Here is an 18,720-nt window from a genome sequence, read left to right on the forward strand (position 1 = left end):
TTAAGAATTGAATAGGAATGAAATAATTGCCACGGACAAAACTGAACACGCATCCCCCTCTGGACAGGAGCGCGAACGGGACCGGGACCCTCGGGAGCGGCACCGAGACCGGGAGAGGGAGCGAGATCACCGGGAGAGGGAGCGCCGGCAGAGGGAGAGGGAGAGGGAGCGCGAGCGAGAGAAGGAGAGGATGAGGCGCAAAGAGGAGTGGGAGAGGGACCGGATGAAGCGGGACGAGAAGGAGAGGCCGAGGATGCGTCCCCCTCGAGAAGCCAGGGAGAAGAAAGACGAGGACAAACTGAAGCCGCGCTCTCCCCTCAGCCTGCCACCAAAGTGAGTGCATCTCGTCCGTTAGAATAAAATGTCTGTTAGAATAAGATGATGGCACACATACATGTAAACTTGACTGGTTGGCAGGGGCATACAGCTGCGAGGCAGTACTTCTATTTTAGGTTAGAAGAGAAGTTTGCGCACTACTTCTGGATATTTTGAAGAAGTTTGGTAACTTTGTTGACGTAGATTGTGTGTAGCCGCCTGGAATCTGCTACAGAGATTCAGTGACGATCGGTAGTGTGAGTGCCAGTGAGAGGTTGAAGAAGGGAATGTGTGAAACCATTAGTGATCGTTTCCTTTTCTCCTTTGGATGTTTAAGCAATCGGTTCTACAAAGGTTGTCTGGGACGAGTAGCGTTACGAGGTTGTTATTTGTCTTTGTATAACAGGGTTGCACAACAAAATTTAGATTGTAGTCTCAATTTGCTACATAGGAAAGAAAACAAACAAGAAAAAAGCGTATGTGTGGAGGGTGGAGGATGAATCTCACAGCCAGAGGAAAGAAGCTGCTCTGAAGTCTGCTGAAACGACAGCTTCTGTATCTGTTGCCAGATGGCAGCAGGGTGAACAGGTTGTTGCTGGGTGGGTTTTGTCTTTTAAACATCCCTTTAGCTCTTCGCAGGCTCCTCCTGTCATCAATATCACTGATGCTCAGTAGATGGTACCGATGATGTTCTGGGCGGTTATCATCACCCTCTGGTGAGCCTGCTGTCCTGTGACGCTGTTCTCTGAGCTCCACTCTTTCAGCTTGTTGTCTTCCTGTCTTTATGAAGTCTTTGTTGTTATATAGTATTAATTGTTCCCATATCCTGGGTTTCAATGAAGCGTTGTAAAACTGCGTGGACAAAGTTGTAGATGCTTTTCGGTCCATGATAATGATTCCAGAGAAACTGTTGTAATTTCGGTGAGTTCTTTGTAAATTTAGAGGTATTGAATGTTTGCTCTATCAGTTTTTCTAAAGATTGGGTGTCTTCATATTGTATTGCTTTGTAGTCAGCTTTTCTGCTTATTGCATCTGCATTGAGCCGACTATATGATGAAACAGCTGACCCCGATGGCACGATGTAAAAGACCTGGGGTTGAGTACCGAAAACCGGTGCCAATATGGCACACAACCTATACGACCGGTGCCTACCGGACCGAAACGCAACGCAGATTTCGCTGCTTCCTTTCGGTGCCAAGGCAAATATGCTCATATTTCTGCAAAAGAATTGCTGAAGTTTATTTATATTTATTTAAGTATACTGTAAACTGTTGTTAACAGTTAATATATTGTTCATAGTTTGAAGTTAAAAAGTTTGAAGCTGTAGTTTGAAGCCAAGTGTTTTGTATGTATTTATATTCATAGTATACTTCAAACAGTTAATATATTGTTCAATTTGAAGAAAACAAATTGCCTTGGCAATAAAAAAAAAAAAGCCTTTCTTTAATGTCGTCAATCGTCGTTTTGTGTGTTTGTTTTTTTTAAGTATCGGTTCAGTCACCGTTTAGGCACCGGTATCGTTTTAGCACCGGTATCGGAAAAAACCCAAACGACACCCATTCCTAAAAAGACCTCGCGGTCACTACTTCCTTGAAACAAATCAAATCACCTGGTGAGTCAAAGATCCTTGTCTCAATGATGCTGAAATCCTGAAAAATTCCACTAGTAACATAAATCAGCCGCGCCCATTTATTTGCAACATTGTCAGCAATGGTCTAAAATTTTCCAGAAATACTAAATGGATAGCCGCAGTGTTGTTGACGTTCTAAAGTTGGATATCTTCACAATAACCCAAAACTAGTCGATGGCAAAGTTATTTTTTTTTTATTGTATGACAATAATTGTAAGATTCAACACCGATAAAACCAGGTTCCACAAAATGAAAGTCATGCACCAACATCATCTTGTTTACTGGGCCCTTGTTAGAGACCTGGTTTTATATTTAGTGTTCACGTTTCCCTGTCACAAAAGACATGGACGTTTGTAATTAGAAAGTCCACGTACTGATAAAAGGTATTCCTCTAAATATGCCCGAAAAAATACTACAACTCGGTCTGCGTTCTTTCAAGTCCTCTGTAAAGTTCCGTCTGTGGACCCTTCCCTCCTCGTGATTCAGAATGGACTAATCTCATCACCACCAGATTATGACTGACAACACAGCCCGCACTCTTCGTTTCTGGTTATGAAATTGTGGGACTTCTATTGTCAACAGTTTCGAGCCAACACCCGCCTTTTTGCCATTGTGTTCACCGATGAGTTACGTACAGCGGTTAGGCAATATTACCTGCCGGAGGCGACGTAGAAATCCTTTCCAGGTTGAGCGACTCATTTCTGTGGGAATGCTTAATCCTCTGAGATCTACGCAGTTGGACTTTTCTGCACTTGGGGAAAATGTAGAAATACATACGGAGCGTTATTTCTGCGTCATGTTTTCCAGTGGAAGATTTTGACTGTGGAAAGTGGTCCCCATTGAGAAATGTGAGTGAACGATTTCAGACATATACTGTGTAAAGTACAGAATATTCACAATAACTTGACGTCGCATTTCAACTTTTGATTTTCTAAGAGGCTTTATTTAATCACTTATCTCCAGTAATATTTTTTTATTTTTCTACAAAAAACTGCGACTGCAGAAGTTACTTTACTGCAACACAGTAGTAGAACATTATCTAATATTTGGTTTAATAGTATGGAGGAGTTCTGCATTTTTTCATAATATTACTTAGCAGTAAAAATGTATATGCATACTAATTATATTTCTGCAACACCTGTGACTTGCCAGAATAATGAATTTGTCAAAAACTGGTCTTGTGTGATTTAAAGAGAGGACATCGTGGCTCAGTGGGTAGAGATGGTTGTCCGGCAACCGCAAGGTATTCGTGTATATGTATATGTATATGTATATGACAACTGTAATAAATTTATTTATTTCTAAAGTATATTCCTAATTAGTGCAACAATCTGATCAACTCTTACATACTACTCTGTTGCTCATGCGGAAAATATATCCTCATTTTGTATCGGTTTAGGTTACCAATAGTGAATTAAAGCTGCAAGCAGCGATGGACGGGCCCTCGCACCTTCCCGCGTCTCGGGGGTACTGGCGGGACGCCGGCAGACGCGGCCGCGAATGTCTTTGATCATCGGACAGCGCGTCCCGGAGTTTAACATATTTTTCCCGCTGGACTCTGCGATGCTGGAAATTATGTAGTGCAAATATTCCACCAGTTTCTGCATCCACTATGTGGCGCTACAGAACACACGCAAACATGCATTACGTTGCTCTACATCAAGTGCAGACCACATGTCAATGTCATGTAAATCAGATTCCGTCTGTCACATAACGCTGACTTCCTGTTGCCAGTAGGTGGCGCTACGACTTTGAGTGAAAATTGGCTTGTAGACATCCTCAGGCAGTGACTGTTATCAAGTATGGCAACTTTGGGACAGATTTAAGCAAGTCCAGTGGAGTTACATCAGCTTGTTGTTTAATGGCGAATCACGTAAAATGGCCGCCACACCACGGCTATGTCATTCCATCAAACGTAAAGCTTTGAGTAACTTTTAATTGCAAAGATCTTTAGATTGTACAGACCAAATTTGAAGTGGATTTGACAAAGTCCCTAGGGGGAGTTCGTTAAAGTATAGCGAATAGGAATCAAGGGAAAATTCACACAAAAATCAAAATGGCCGACTTCCGGTTGATTTTAGAGTATTGTCCCAAGAGACTTTTTTTTAAGTCTATATGTGATACATGTGCCTATTAAATTTCACACATCTAGGTCAAACGTATTTCGAGGGCTGCATCGGCAAAATTTTGTAGGGGGCGCTGTTGAGCCAACTTGCCAATCTGAAACATTAAAATCACATTAGAAAACTACATTCATGATTTTAAATGTGTTTGGTTCTGGTTGGAGCATGTTTAGTCGCTCAAAAAGACCTTCGTTTTTCATGGCGAATAATGCATTGCTACGGCAACGGCCTTTCACAAAATAACAATCTTTGAGTAACTTTTCATCACAAGGGTCTTCAGACTGTACTGACCAAATTTGAAGTTGATCTGATTAATTCCCTAGGAGGAGTTCGTTAAAGTATAACGACTGGAAATCAAGGGAAAATTCACACAAAAATCAAAATGGCCGACTTCCTGTTAATTTTAGAGCACGGTCCCAAAAGACTTTTTTTTAAGTATCCATGTGATACATGGGCCTACCAAATTTCATAAATGTAGGTCAAACGTAGCACTGGGGCTGCGTATTTGAATATTTGTAGGGGGCGCTATCGAGGTAATTTGAAACAGTCAAGCCAAAAAGCCAAATGAAATATTTATTTACATCACCTATGACACCTGTGTAAAGTTCCAAGGCTTGTTGAGCATCCTAAGCCACATAAAAATAAGCTTAATTTTACGTACAGCGGTTAGGCAATATTACCTGCCGGAGGCGACGTAGAAATCCTTTCCAGGTTGAGCGACTCATTTCTGTGGGAATGCTTAATCCTCTGAGATCTACGCAGTTGGACTTTTCTGCACTTGGGGAAAATGTAGAAATACATACGGAGCGTTATTTCTGCGTCATGTTTTCCAGTGGAAGATTTTGACTGTGGAAAGTGGTCCCCATTGAGAAATGTGAGTGAACGATTTCAGACATATACTGTGTAAAGTACAGAATATTCACAATAACTTGACGTCGCATTTCAACTTTTGATTTTCTAAGAGGCTTTATTTAATCACTTATCTCCAGTAATATTTTTTTATTTTTCTACAAAAAACTGCGACTGCAGAAGTTACTTTACTGCAACACAGTAGTAGAACATTATCTAATATTTGGTTTAATAGTATGGAGGAGTTCTGCATTTTTTCATAATATTACTTAGCAGTAAAAATGTATATGCATACTAATTATATTTCTGCAACACCTGTGACTTGCCAGAATAATGAATTTGTCAAAAACTGGTCTTGTGTGATTTAAAGAGAGGACATCGTGGCTCAGTGGGTAGAGATGGTTGTCCGGCAACCGCAAGGTATTCGTGTATATGTATATGTATATGACAACTGTAATAAATTTATTTATTTCTAAAGTATATTCCTAATTAGTGCAACAATCTGATCAACTCTTACATACTACTCTGTTGCTCATGCGGAAAATATATCCTCATTTTGTATCGGTTTAGGTTACCAATAGTGAATTAAAGCTGCAAGCAGCGATGGACGGGCCCTCGCACCTTCCCGCGTCTCGGGGGTACTGGCGGGACGCCGGCAGACGCGGCCGCGAATGTCTTTGATCATCGGACAGCGCGTCCCGGAGTTTAACATATTTTTCCCGCTGGACTCTGCGATGCTGGAAATTATGTAGTGCAAATATTCCACCAGTTTCTGCATCCACTATGTGGCGCTACAGAACACACGCAAACATGCATTAGGTTGCTCTACATCAAGTGCAGACCACATGTCAATGTCATGTAAATCAGATTCCGTCTGTCACATAACGCTGACTTCCTGTTGCCAGTAGGTGGCGCTACGACTTTGAGTGAAAATTGGCTTGTAGACATCCTCAGGCAGTGACTGTTATCAAGTATGGCAACTTTGGGACAGATTTAAGCAAGTCCAGTGGAGTTACATCAGCTTGTTGTTTAATGGCGAATCACGTAAAATGGCCGCCACACCACGGCTATGTCATTCCATCAAACGTAAAGCTTTGAGTAACTTTTAATTGCAAAGATCTTTAGATTGTACAGACCAAATTTGAAGTGGATTTGACAAAGTCCCTAGGGGGAGTTCGTTAAAGTATAGCGAATAGGAATCAAGGGAAAATTCACACAAAAATCAAAATGGCCGACTTCCGGTTGATTTTAGAGTATTGTCACAAGAGACTTTTTTTTAAGTCTATATGTGATACATGTGCCTATTAAATTTCACACATCTAGGTCAAACGTATTTCGAGGGCTGCATCGGCAAAATTTTGTAGGGGGCGCTGTTGAGCCAACTTGCCAATCTGAAACATTAAAATCACATTAGAAAACTACATTCATGATTTTAAATGTGTTTGGTTCTGGTTGGAGCATGTTTAGTCGCTCAAAAAGACCTTCGTTTTTCATGGCGAATAATGCATTGCTACGGCAACGGCCTTTCACGAAATAACAATCTTTGAGTAACTTTTCATCACAAGGGTCTTCAGACTGTACTGACCAAATTTGAAGTTGATCTGATTAATTCCCTAGGAGGAGTTCGTTAAAGTATAACGACTGGAAATCAAGGGAAAATTCACACAAAAATCAAAATGGCCGACTTCCTGTTAATTTTAGAGCACGGTCCCAAAAGACTTTTTTTTAAGTATCCATGTGATACATGGGCCTACCAAATTTCATAAATGTAGGTCAAACGTAGCACTGGGGCTGCGTATTTGAATATTTGTAGGGGGCGCTATCGAGGTAATTTGAAACAGTCAAGCCAAAAAGCCAAATGAAATATTTATTTACATCACCTATGACACCTGTGTAAAGTTCCAAGGCTTGTTGAGCATCCTAAGCCACATAAAAATAAGCTTAATTTTTCATGGCGAATGACGCGTTGCCACCGCAACAGCGTTTTGCATCAACTCACAATATTCATGATGAAGCATCATCAATGTCTTAGGGCTTACCTTACCATATTAAAGACTGATCTGGGTAACTTCCTAGTCAGAGTACATCAAAGTATAAAACTTGTCATTTCCTTTTGCCAGTAGGTGGCGCTATGACTTTTTGAAAATGTTGGCATGGGAATGTGCTCAAGACTGGACCAGCATCATGCATAACAAGTTTGGGGCAGATTGAATAAAGTACCTTGGAGTTACAACAACTTCCTCTTTCGTGGCGAACGGCACGAAATGTGCGTGACATGGGCGCCACATAAAACGAAGGTCGTTCAATGTCAGTAGACCATTTTTGCAAATTTTCATCATTAAAGTCTTTAGATCACCCTGACCAAATTTGAAGTTGATCGCATACATTTTGTGGGAGAAGTTTGTTAAAGTACAATGCCTGAAAACGATGAAAAATGCCTAAAAATGCAAAAAATGGGAGTATTACTGTATTGCCCCTGAGTGGTTGTATGGAATAAAAATGTGAGTGTTTGTTACAGAACACAATGTGGACATACACACCAGATTTCGTGACGATAGGCCACATGGTTTTGAAGTTATATGTATTGCTGTAAAAGGCAACGCCCCTATGAAATTCATTGGTCCATATGTTCCTATTGCAATGGGTTATCAACAACCTTTTAGTAACTTTTGATGATATAGATCCAATAATGATCCACAGCAAATTTGGTACCAATCAGACCTTGGTTGTAGGAGGAATTTGTGAAAATGTGTTTTTCACAAAATTCAAAATGGTGGAAAATATTGGTAGGCGGAGCTTAGGGGTCTGATTGGCTTTTTTGTAGAGTAGGTGGAGGTGGACATGTGTGTCGAATTTCAAGTAAATCGGACACAATGGGTAAGAGTTGCCGGTCAGACTTCTAGGGGGCGCTAGCGAGCAATTTTTTCATACTTAAGCATGGGACCCATAAATTATAAAATTTTCTCGCAGTCCTGGTATGCTTGCCAAATATGGGGAGTTTTAGGATATGATAAAGCCCCCAAAAAGGCGATTCATTTGAGAGAAAAATAATAATAATAATAATAATTCCTACAGTTTCAATAGGGACCTCGCGGCCCGACGTTGTTGGTGCTCGGGCCCTAATAAGAATCCGTTTAGTCAGAAGATGCCTTACCACATGTGTAATTACATTTATTTTAAATATATAAAAAGTTGTGAATTTGGACCCATTTGTATGTTACATTTAAAAAACAGGTTAATGCAAGCTGGTTGCCTCAGTTGGTGTGAAGTGCCATGTGTCAGCGTCCTGGAGTCACTCTGTGTGTTTTTGAACAGCTGCTCTGTAATAAAGAAGTAACCGTGACGTTCAACGGGTTGAAGCCTCCTCTCTCCAGAAGGCTCCTCAGGCAGACTCACTAAACCTACAACAGCCCTGTAAACATCCTGTTACCTTTTGTTGTTCTCCACGGGCCTCGCAGGTTTATTGACACCGCTTCCTTTTTTCTCTTCTTTCCTCTAAGGAACCGTTCTGTTGATAAGAAAACAGATTTGAGAGCTAAAAATAACTCCCGTGTTGTGATTCTGTTTTTAGCTGAAGACCGTGTTTCCCTGTTTCTCATTGATCTGGGTGTTATTTGTTTATTCTTCCTCGTTAAATGTGATTCTAAGCTTCAAACGGTTTATGCCGCACATTATCCAAAGGCAGTTTCTGTTTCATAGTAGAACATACCAGTATTTCCCCTCGGGTTGAGCTAGTGCAAACGTCACAAAGTCCAAAGTGACACTTTCTTTAAATATTAATCTGTCACTATCGGTCACTTTTCAAAATCCACATGAACCACTCTTCACATTGGCATTAATGCGAGTTTTCATTAAAACATAATTATGACTGGTGTGTTAACTGCATGCTAAAATTCATCAGAGCATATTCGGACAAATTTTATGTGCAAATAAGTGTGTGTCGTCGTCGTCGTCGTCCCCCCTCTCTTCGGAGCTGTCCTCCTCCTCTGAACTGTCCTCTAGACAAGTTGCACTGTTCACCTCGGAGAACAAGTCATAACAGGGTTTTTTGATGAACCACCGTCTCCTTCCACACTCGTCTCCTCGCGAGCTCCCCTCAGGCCGCCCGTCACAGCGACCGGCTCCCGTTCTTCCCCTGCGTTAGAAATCTTGCCCTACTCGTTTTATCTACGTCATCCCTTCTATCTTCACCCGGGCTCCAAGACCGCAATACGAGACTCCCCGTCTCGGTGACGTGAATAACATACGACAGTGATCACAGTACGAATGTGACTATACATGGATACGGTTGATTTTACACAAATGAATTTCAAGACACGCATACATTTTTCTCCCACAGAGGTTAGTGTTTGTGAAACTGTGATATTTCCTCTGATGTAATTGACAGTTGGTTAACAAAGGCTGTTCCAGTTCACTAGAGGGTGCTGAGTTTTTGTTTCTGGTGCGGTGAAAGTCAGCGGGATCGGACGATATAGGCTGTAATACAAACAGTTCAGTTTGTCATGATGCAGCATTTGTGACAGTGTGGTCGGTCTGTCTGCTTGACTCACAAAACCATTTAGCTGCCATAAAAAAAAAAAAATGGCTGAAGTGAGATGACCAGAGTGCAAACTTTATTTTATGAGGTAAGGTTACCTGCAATTAATTAGCAGGAAATATAGCGCAATATATATATGTTTAGAGTCGGAATAAGATCAGAGCGCGACTCTATTATGGTGACGATGTCGTCTTGTGGGGCCTTTGGTGCTTCCCAGCCTACAACCGACGCCGGACCTCCCTGCTGTCATTACACACACCAAAACAAGCTAAAGAAACACACTTGCCTCGTTCATAGACTCCCGCCGGAGCTCTGCTGCAATGTATGTCCTAACACAGCAAACGCAATCTTTGTTCATTTCCTCCAACAAATATTTAGATACACCTTTTGAAGATTTTTTTATTTTTTTTGTTGCAAAAATAAACATCGGCCTCTCTGCTAGGGAAAGTCCCATGTAAGTTGATATGAAATGTCTTAGCTGGGAATTGTCCAGTGTTTCTTTGTAAATCAGCTCCCATGTGACTTGGCCATTGAAGAATAATTCCATTTATTTGCCTTAAGCTCTTGGGTTGTTTTCACAGCATGTTTTAGGTCATTATCCATCTGCACAGTGAGGTTTATTGGCACCGCTTCCTTTTTTCTCTTATTTCCTCTAAGGAACCGTTCTGTTGATAAGAAAACAGATTTGAGAGCTAAAAATAACTCCCGTGTTGTGATTGTATTTTTAGCTCTCACATCACTCGTTAGCTCTTGCATCACTCCTTCGGAATTTCTCATTCGCTGTGGGATATGTGCCTGTTTATGTGCTCGGGTACACCGAAGGACGGACACTCTATATGTTTAGAGTCGGAATAAGATCAGAGCGCGACTCGATTATGGTGACGATGTCGTCTCGTGGGGCCTTTGGTGCTTCCCAGCCTACAACCGACGCCGGACCTCCCTGCTGTCATTACACACACCTAAACAAGCTAAAGAAACACACTTGCCTCGTTCATAGACTCCCGCCGGAGCTCTGCTGCAATGTATGTCCTAACAGCAAACGCAATCTTAGTTCATTTCCTCCAACAAATATTTAGATACACCTTTTGAAGATTTTTTATTTTTTTTGTTGCAAAAATAAACATCGGCCTCTCTGCTAGGGAAAGTCCCATGTAAGTTGATATGAAATGTCTTAGCTGGGAATTGTCCAGTGTTTCTTTGTAAATCAGCTCCCATGTGACTTGGCCATTGAAGAATAATTCCATTTATTTGCCTTAAGAAGCTCTTGGGTTGTTTTCACAGCATGTTTTAGGTCATTATCCATCTGCATCGTGAGGAGCCATCTAATCAGTTTTGTAGCATTAGGCTTAATCTCAGAACCTCAGAACTCATCCTGCTGCTTCCATCAGCTGTGACATCGCCAATGAACACCAGTGGCAGCCATTCATGCCCATCCAAAGCACCGCCTCCAGACAGACGATGTGGATTGTTTCAGATCATGAGCCGCTCCTTTCCTTCTCCACACTTTTCTCTTCTAATCATTCTGGTACAAGTTCATCTTGGTTTCATCTGTCCAAAGAATCTTGTTCCCAAACTGGTCAGTCTGTTTCAGATGTTTTCTGTTAAAGCCTGTTCTTCAGTGGTACCAGTGGTGTTCACCTTGTTGTAAACCTTCTGTATTTAGATTCATGAAGGCGTCTCTTGATCGTATACTTTAATAATGGAACGCCTACATCCTCTAGAGTGTTCTTGACTTCAGTAGATGTTATGAAGGGTTTTTCTTCACCAAGGAAAGAATTCTGCCATCATCCAACTTTAGATGTCTTCTGTGGTCTTCAGGGCTTTTTGGTCTTCTTTCTTTTTAAGAATGTTTCTGCTATCTGTCTGATGGGTTTGTTAAGTGTTTGTAATGTTCTCCTTCACTTGCATTGACACCTTTTTGGTCCGCATGCTGAGAGTTCCATGGACCAGCTACCAAATGCTAATATATTTTGAATCCTATTGTCGGCATCATTTATCATGAAATAGTGACAGAACAGACCACACCTGTCCATGTTGGTCAGACAATTTTCCAATTACTTTTGAGCCTCTGAAAATGTGGGGGACTGCTTCAAAATGGCTGTGATTCCTAAACAGTTCATGTGATATTTTAGTTTTATCCGTTGAATTAAAGCTGACACTTCAACCACATATTGACTGATTAGATTCAAATCCACTGGAGTCCTGTAAAGAGGCTCTTTTACATATCTGTTTGCAAATGTGCATGTTTTGAATTTTATGGAGTAATAGAAAAACAAAGAATCCATCAATACGCCTAACATGCAAAATTGTATGACATTCTGTAGGAGGAAAAACAAGCCTTTGTGTATGCCAAACGGCAAGGCCTCACGAGGCAAGTGTTTAAGCAGCACACATTTCCTTCTCATGTTAAATATTCATGCTGTGCGAGTAGGTTTATTGTGTGAGTGTAAAATCACTGCCTCATTACTCTTAACAAAAAAGACAATTACAGAGAGAAGATAATATGTAAAATATAAACAGATGATTATCCAAAAGATCAGATTTGTATTGCTTATTTATAGGAATTGTATCGGATAAGTATATGGAAGAAACCTCGGAGAACTGAGGAGGGATGTTGATTGTGCAATAGAATGAACAACATATTAAAATGACTACAACATCAATCCATTTGACAGAAATTATACATGTGATGGTAGTGTTAACAATAGTAGCACTTACAGCAGAACTAATAGAAAAATGATCACCACTAATAATAAAAGCAGCAGTAGTGGCTATATGATAATGATAATACAATGATTAATAGTAGCAGTAATAGAATTGCCACTAATAATAATAATGGTTGCAGTGGGTGTCAGTCAGGGCATGTCCACGATCCATGGCAAACATTCATTAATGGGACATCAATGCATGCAGATGGAGAGAGGCGCTCAGTGTATCATAGGAAGTCCTCCAGCAGTCTAGGCCTATAGCGGCATATGGAAGGGCTGGTCCAAGGAGAAACTGAGCCAGCCCTAACTATAAACCTGAGCCAGCCCTAACTACAAACCTGAGCCAGCCCTAACTGTAAACCTGAACCAGCCCTAACTGTAAACCTGAGCCAGCCCTAACTGTAAACCTAAGCCAGCCCTAACTGTAAACCTGAGCCAGCCCTAACTATAAACCGGAGCCAGCCCTAACTACAAACCTGAGCCAGCCCTAACTACGAACCTGAGCCAGCCCTAACTGTAAACCTGAACCAGCCCTAACTATAAACCTGAGCCAGCCCTAACTGTAAACCTAAGCCAGCCCTAACTGTAAACCTGAGCCAGCCCTAACTGTAAACCTGAGCCAGCCCTAACTGTTAGCGTTATCAAAGAGTCTTAAGCCTTGCTTGTAGCCCAGCAGCTAAACTGACACTTGAACCTAACCAGCCATTGCTCATCTTTTTAATTTTCTCAGCAGGCCGATGGAGCCTCCCTCCAAGAAGGAGGATGTTCCTGTAATGAGGCGACCAGATGAGTGGAAGGACCCCTGGCGTCGGTCCAAATCCCCCAGGAGACGCCCCGGGCTGGGTTCCCCACCGCGAGGACGCCGCCGACATCGGCCATCGGGCTCCTCCGTCTCTCTGTCCAACTCCTCCAGGTAGGAACTCCTCCTTTAACCGGGGATGTCCTGTGTGATCATGTTTGGTGAAGACGTTTTCATGTAAACGAGCAGCTTTGACGTTATGCTGCTGCAGAAAACAAACTAAAAAACATTTTGGTTGAAAAATTAAGGGGAATTCAGCCTCAAATTTAAGATATTGTAAGGTTAAAGTTCCGCTCGGTCACTTCAGGCTGTTATGGCCAAAAGTAAGTTTGTATGAATGAACACCCTATGATATTATGTCTGAAGAGTGACAATTGTGGGAATGTGTGCAAGTTTCAGATAATTTTTAAGACTTAGCGGGCATCCAGAGTCTAGCTATTCACTGTTACTTAAGTCACTTAAAACATATTGAGGAAGTAGATGAGGATAAATCCTTTGTTCAATAATTAACCGTGATTCCTCTTTAATGAATAATCACCCGAGTTATAATTTCATTGTTGCGTACAGATAGATTTGTGTATGTAACAGGTCCGTTAGGGTTTTTTTTTAATTGTTAAATCAGTAGAGCTGAGCTGTCACTTAGTAATCATTTTTATAACATCAAGTTGACATCTTAATAAAAGATCTGAATGCATTACCTCAGTGCATCGTGATCCTTGTACAGTACAAAGAACAACAGCCACAGCCTTGCTACCTGATGCAAGTTCTACACCAATGCGGAGTGAATGCGCAGTACTACCATACCATACACTCTAATTGTAATCAGGCAATTCAGGCCTAGTGTAAGGGTGGCTATGATGCAATGAAAATGTGGGCTAACCCTTTGCGGCCCCCAAGAACAGCTGGTTTTGTTCATTTCTCCCCACAAACGTTGACTCTCCTACTTTCACTTTCCACCCGTTCCCTGCCTGAATATGACGTAAGGGTGTTCCCTCGTGGGGGTGCGCTCATGTGATTGGTTGAAAATAGAGGAGACATCTGATTGCCTACAGATAATTCCCTGTTGAAAAAATGCATTTGTGGTCAAGGTCTCAGAAATCCTACACACAAATGACTGGTTCAACAGTTTATAGTAAATAATCTATATCTATATATAGATGTATATCTATATCTATTGTTTGAATTAAACTATATTTTTGTGGAGAGAGTCATTTACATATTAATCACAAGATACGTTTGTGACTCCTTCTGCGTGCCTTCATTAATACTGAGACTGATCTGACGCCATAATCTCTGGTCGGGCATGCTGCGAATGGACACTGCCATCCTACATAATGAACACTTTTACGTTTGGTACTTAAAGTATATTTTGTTGCTAAAGTGCCAGCGTATACATTGTGAACATAAAAAGTAAACATTCAATGAAACACATTTGTGTTAGAGTTTGCATGTCTGTTAAGTCTAAGCTGAACATTAATCTTAACTACTTGTGCTTTGTCTGTTTGTCGCAGGTCTTCGTCTCGCTCTTCATCCTATACAGGTTCTGGGTCATCTCGCTCCCGCAGCCGCTCCTCCTCGTTCACCTCCTACTCCAGCCACTCCTCCCAGCACAGCTCCTTCAGTGGCAGCCGCTCTAGGTACGTGTGTGTGTGTGTGTGTGTGTGTGTGTGTGTGTGTGTGTGTGTGTGTGTGTGTGTGTGTGTTTTCTCCTCACTGCACTTAGTCTGTGCTTTTGTCATACAGTCTTTCCTCTACTTCTGTTCAAGCTGCAGACATTTTTATACAGTGTTTGTAATATTTCCACAAAGCCAATTCCTCTGGGATTTCACACACTTTTTCACAAACGGTGCTTACGCACAAATATGTGCATCTCGTATTAAAATCACATTTATTAAAACAAGGCTTCAACAGACAACAATATTGTCCTAATTAGAATATAATATATATTTTGAAGCTTTTATTGAGGTTTAAAAATGAAGCTTCAAATGTTTGTGGTCATATTTTATGACGCCATCCCCCTTTTTTATTTTATTTAGCGGCTATGCTTCTCTCTTATACAACGACTTCACAACTGTCTCCACGGTAACCCTCTCATCAAACGTATGTCCCTATATAGAAGAAAACGTAGGCACGAGCCTGTCAGTTTAGAATGATTGTGATTCACGAACATACGTACGGCGGTAAGAACTAAAATGGTCCGTTGCGCTCGTTTCATGATGCGATATATCAGGAATATTTCTCAGTAATTCATCTAATTATGACAATTCCACACAAATGTCTAATGGGATAAAATGATGGAGTGATAACATTTTGGACATGAGGGTAAAACTGTCAACCAGGATTTAAACTGTTCTATATTTTTTATTCCAAAGCATAGAATTCATTTGTTGGCAATTGCCATTCAATACTGAATTGCTGCAATCTCTTAAAAGTTAGTGTACACATTTTTGGGACCAACCTAAGATTACAGTTTCTGGATCTGGAGTTAACATATGTCATATATGACCGAGGACCCCTCACAAGACAAAAACAAGAGACACGGGTGGATATGTTGAGTCAAGATTACTACTCAAAGATCCTTTTCGCCACTCATCGCTCTCGTGGGGACATTTTTCGCAAACCCACTGTACACTACCTGTACAGTGGGTTTACATTTGCTACACAGTTAGCAAATAATTGTTGGGCATAGTGGATCTTTAAGCAATTGTAGATATTAAAGTCACACTGCAAAAACAATATACTCAGCACTTTTGTCGACGTCACACATTTGCTTTATTTCCTCCATTGTTCAGCTCACGCTTGAAAATGAAAACATCTCGAAGCACAACTCTTGATGGCTTAATGCGACATTGTAAAACCATTGTATACTTGTGTGGTGTTATCTAATCTTGAAATTAAACATTTTTCTGACTACTGTTCATTTGTTAGGTCTCGATCGTTCTCCACATCCCCCTCACCGAGTCCAGCGGCACAGAAGAACGCAAAGAACAAACCGGATCTCCCCCCTCTGTTGCCTAAAGGGTAAATCTCATCAAATCAAATTCATTTGATCCATAGTCAGCTGTGCTTCTATTATCTACTACCATCCTTGTTTCTCCCTAAATACATATTCTCATTAGTGTAACTTTTCTTTTGGAGTGGTAATAAATAGCCATAAATTGTCACAACAATAAAGGCTGTAGTTTGGGTTTGATCCAGCATCACATTGCATCATTCGTGTTTATTGGTTATTATGTATTGATCATTAGCTAGAGCATTGCATGTGCTCTGCTGACACTGTAGTTGCCAGCACATGCCTGCCCGTCACTGTCTGCATGCTTGAAAAAGATGCTTTTTCCATCCCTAAGCATGCCGCTGAAGCCGGGTGCCATGCCCCCTCCTCGCAGGGAGAAGCCCGCCATGAAGAAAGCTCCCAGTCCTCCTCCACCTGGCGGACCGCAGGGCAGACCCCCCAAACCCCTGCTAGAGGGAGGAAAGCCTCCCGCCAATCCCCGGGAGCCTGGAGGCGCAGGTGGCGGGGCGGGCGGCGGCGGAGCAGGGAGACCCCCGCCTCCAAGGGAACCTGGAAAAACTCCCAACCCGAGGGAAGACAGGCGTAAAGAACGGCAGCAGCATCCTCCACGGAGGTAGGTGTCTCGCCTTCAACCTCTCTGAGGCAGCAGTGCTGTTATAGTAAGCGCTGTTACAAAAAGATGCATTGATGAATTCCATTTGACATTGTCCGCTATGGGGTCAAATCTGTTGGATTACGTTACATTGCTAAGGGAGTTTGATTAATGGCAGGAATCAGGAGTTCTATTCACACTCTATAGTCTGAAGTTAGTGTTGGCTCAACTTGTCAAAATGCCTGTTACTAGATACAACATTTTGAATTTGTGACATTGTCAGATTTTATTTGACACTCATCCAAATGTGTATCGCCTATCGTACAGCAAACCATTTACAAGAAAACAGGCAGATTCTGTTGGCAGCTGACTCTCCTGTAACTTAGTCAACTAGTAGAATCTGGACCAAGCAAAGCATCCTCCTATCAGCATAAACGACTTCACACTTTGCACACGTCAAAGTCAACAAGAAACCAGATGTTCTTGAAAACACTTCTAAACATTATTACTTTAAACAGTGTATCGGCAGCCCAAACAGTTCACTCAGTGCAGTTTCCCCAGTAAGCCGTGTCAATGTGTCAACATGGACTATGCCAGGACTGATGTCGCCATTATTATTGTTATTAATTAAACCTGTGTTCAAAAAGAAAGGTTGCAGACTGCCATCAAACTTCAGATGTGATCGTATCAACTGATTGTTTCAAACCATGACTCCATTTCCATCATCTAGCGGTATCACAGGCCCCGTTTCTACCTGTCATTAAATTGTCCCATATCAGGAAACAATATCATATTCACAAATACCTGTTTTTGATTGCCAGATTTACAATGTTACGGAATTAAATAAGCGCTAGAACAGCACATTGTCCCTTCTAAATGACAGCATATCTTGAAAAGCACTTTGTTTTTTTTCACACATCTAAAACAGCATTTTAAAAAGTTCGATAGCATAGGGTGCATACAGACTTTGTCACTTCAGCTGCCCTTCATACAAGACCAAGAGGATCAATTGACCCTTCGCTAAGTCCCGGCCCTCGAACGCAGACCGACCAATTGTAGCGTAGCGTTGGCCAGCTCAGACCGGGGTCCGACAACTATCCGGTTCTTCTCTTGCGCAATAGTTTTGGGGTTCCTCCATTTTCAGGCCGGTTTTGTGGATTTCGAGCTAGCTATGGTCGAATGTTTTTAGCAGAGGTCATTAGCACATCATAAACTAGCGTTAGCGCTTCAATGCTTTGCTAGCTGCTGAAGTTCTACTGAATGTAAACCCATGCTGCTTTTGCTTTTTAGGGATTGTCGTTACAGTGGATAAAGACCTACGTATACGGGAACAGTGAATTCTATTGTCGCGAGGTCGACTTTGCCCTGTGACGTGATCCGTAGGCTTCAGCTTTGCATCTTTATTGTCATTGTTTTACATCATGGATATATCATTCAGTGATTCTGTAGACTCATCTGTCTGCTTCTCTCTAGAATTATCTTTCTGTTTTACAAAAATTAGATATTTATCCAGGTGTGTGCGGTTAGTGACAGTGTGGGCTTCATGGTAGCAGCAGGGGGCGGGCTCAGCGAAGGGTCAAAACCCCCTGGTTTGGGCCGTTGCTCTGGCAACTACCATGTGTCAGCTAGAGGTGCTGTCTAAGTAATAATCAGTAGGTCATTGGAGTAATTTCAGTTTAATTTTTTTGTACAGCCCCAAATCACAAATGTGCCTCAGGGGGCTTTACAGTCTGTACAACATACGTCATCCTTTGTCCCAGGACCCTCACATAGGAACAGGAAAAACTCTCCAAAAACCCTTTAACAGGAGAAAAAGAGGAAGAAACCTCAGAGAGAGCAACAGGAGAAAAAGAGGAAGAAACCTCAGAGAGAGCAACAGAGGTTTCCCTCCCAGAAGTGCAATAGATGTCACGTGTCACAGTCGATGCATATGATTCATATAATTCATACAGCAAGCAGAATAATGATGGAAGGAGTATGACTACTAATATTAACAGCAGCAGTGGATATAGTAGAATAATAATGATAATAAAAACTTGAAGGGTATCAGTAATGGAAATGTGACTTATAATGATGGTAGTAGTGGGTGTCAGCAGGACCAGGGCAGGAGGAAAGACCAGGGTCCAGGTATAACCACGATCCATGGAAACCTGT

At 41.6% G+C, this 18,720-nt stretch overlaps 1 protein-coding gene across 1 annotated transcript in view; it reads left to right on the forward strand.

Moving 5' to 3' along the window:
* The window catches only part of zc3h18 (zinc finger CCCH-type containing 18), a 39,178-nt gene that overhangs the window by 7,582 nt on the left and 12,876 nt on the right, over positions 1 to 18,720 (forward strand). The window contains exons 9-13 of the mRNA XM_068722787.1: positions 68 to 333; positions 12,893 to 13,075; positions 14,473 to 14,598; positions 15,890 to 15,982; positions 16,309 to 16,587. Of these exons, the coding sequence (XP_068578888.1) occupies positions 68 to 333; positions 12,893 to 13,075; positions 14,473 to 14,598; positions 15,890 to 15,982; positions 16,309 to 16,587 (947 nt within the window). The remainder of the gene's footprint in view (positions 1 to 67; positions 334 to 12,892; positions 13,076 to 14,472; positions 14,599 to 15,889; positions 15,983 to 16,308; positions 16,588 to 18,720) is intronic.

The sequence above is a fragment of the Cebidichthys violaceus genome, unplaced genomic scaffold (genome assembly GCF_023349555.1).
Source record: "Cebidichthys violaceus isolate CVI_PGR_0920_01 unplaced genomic scaffold, fCebVio1.0.p SCAF_3, whole genome shotgun sequence".
Lineage (NCBI taxonomy): Eukaryota > Metazoa > Chordata > Actinopteri > Perciformes > Stichaeidae > Cebidichthys > Cebidichthys violaceus.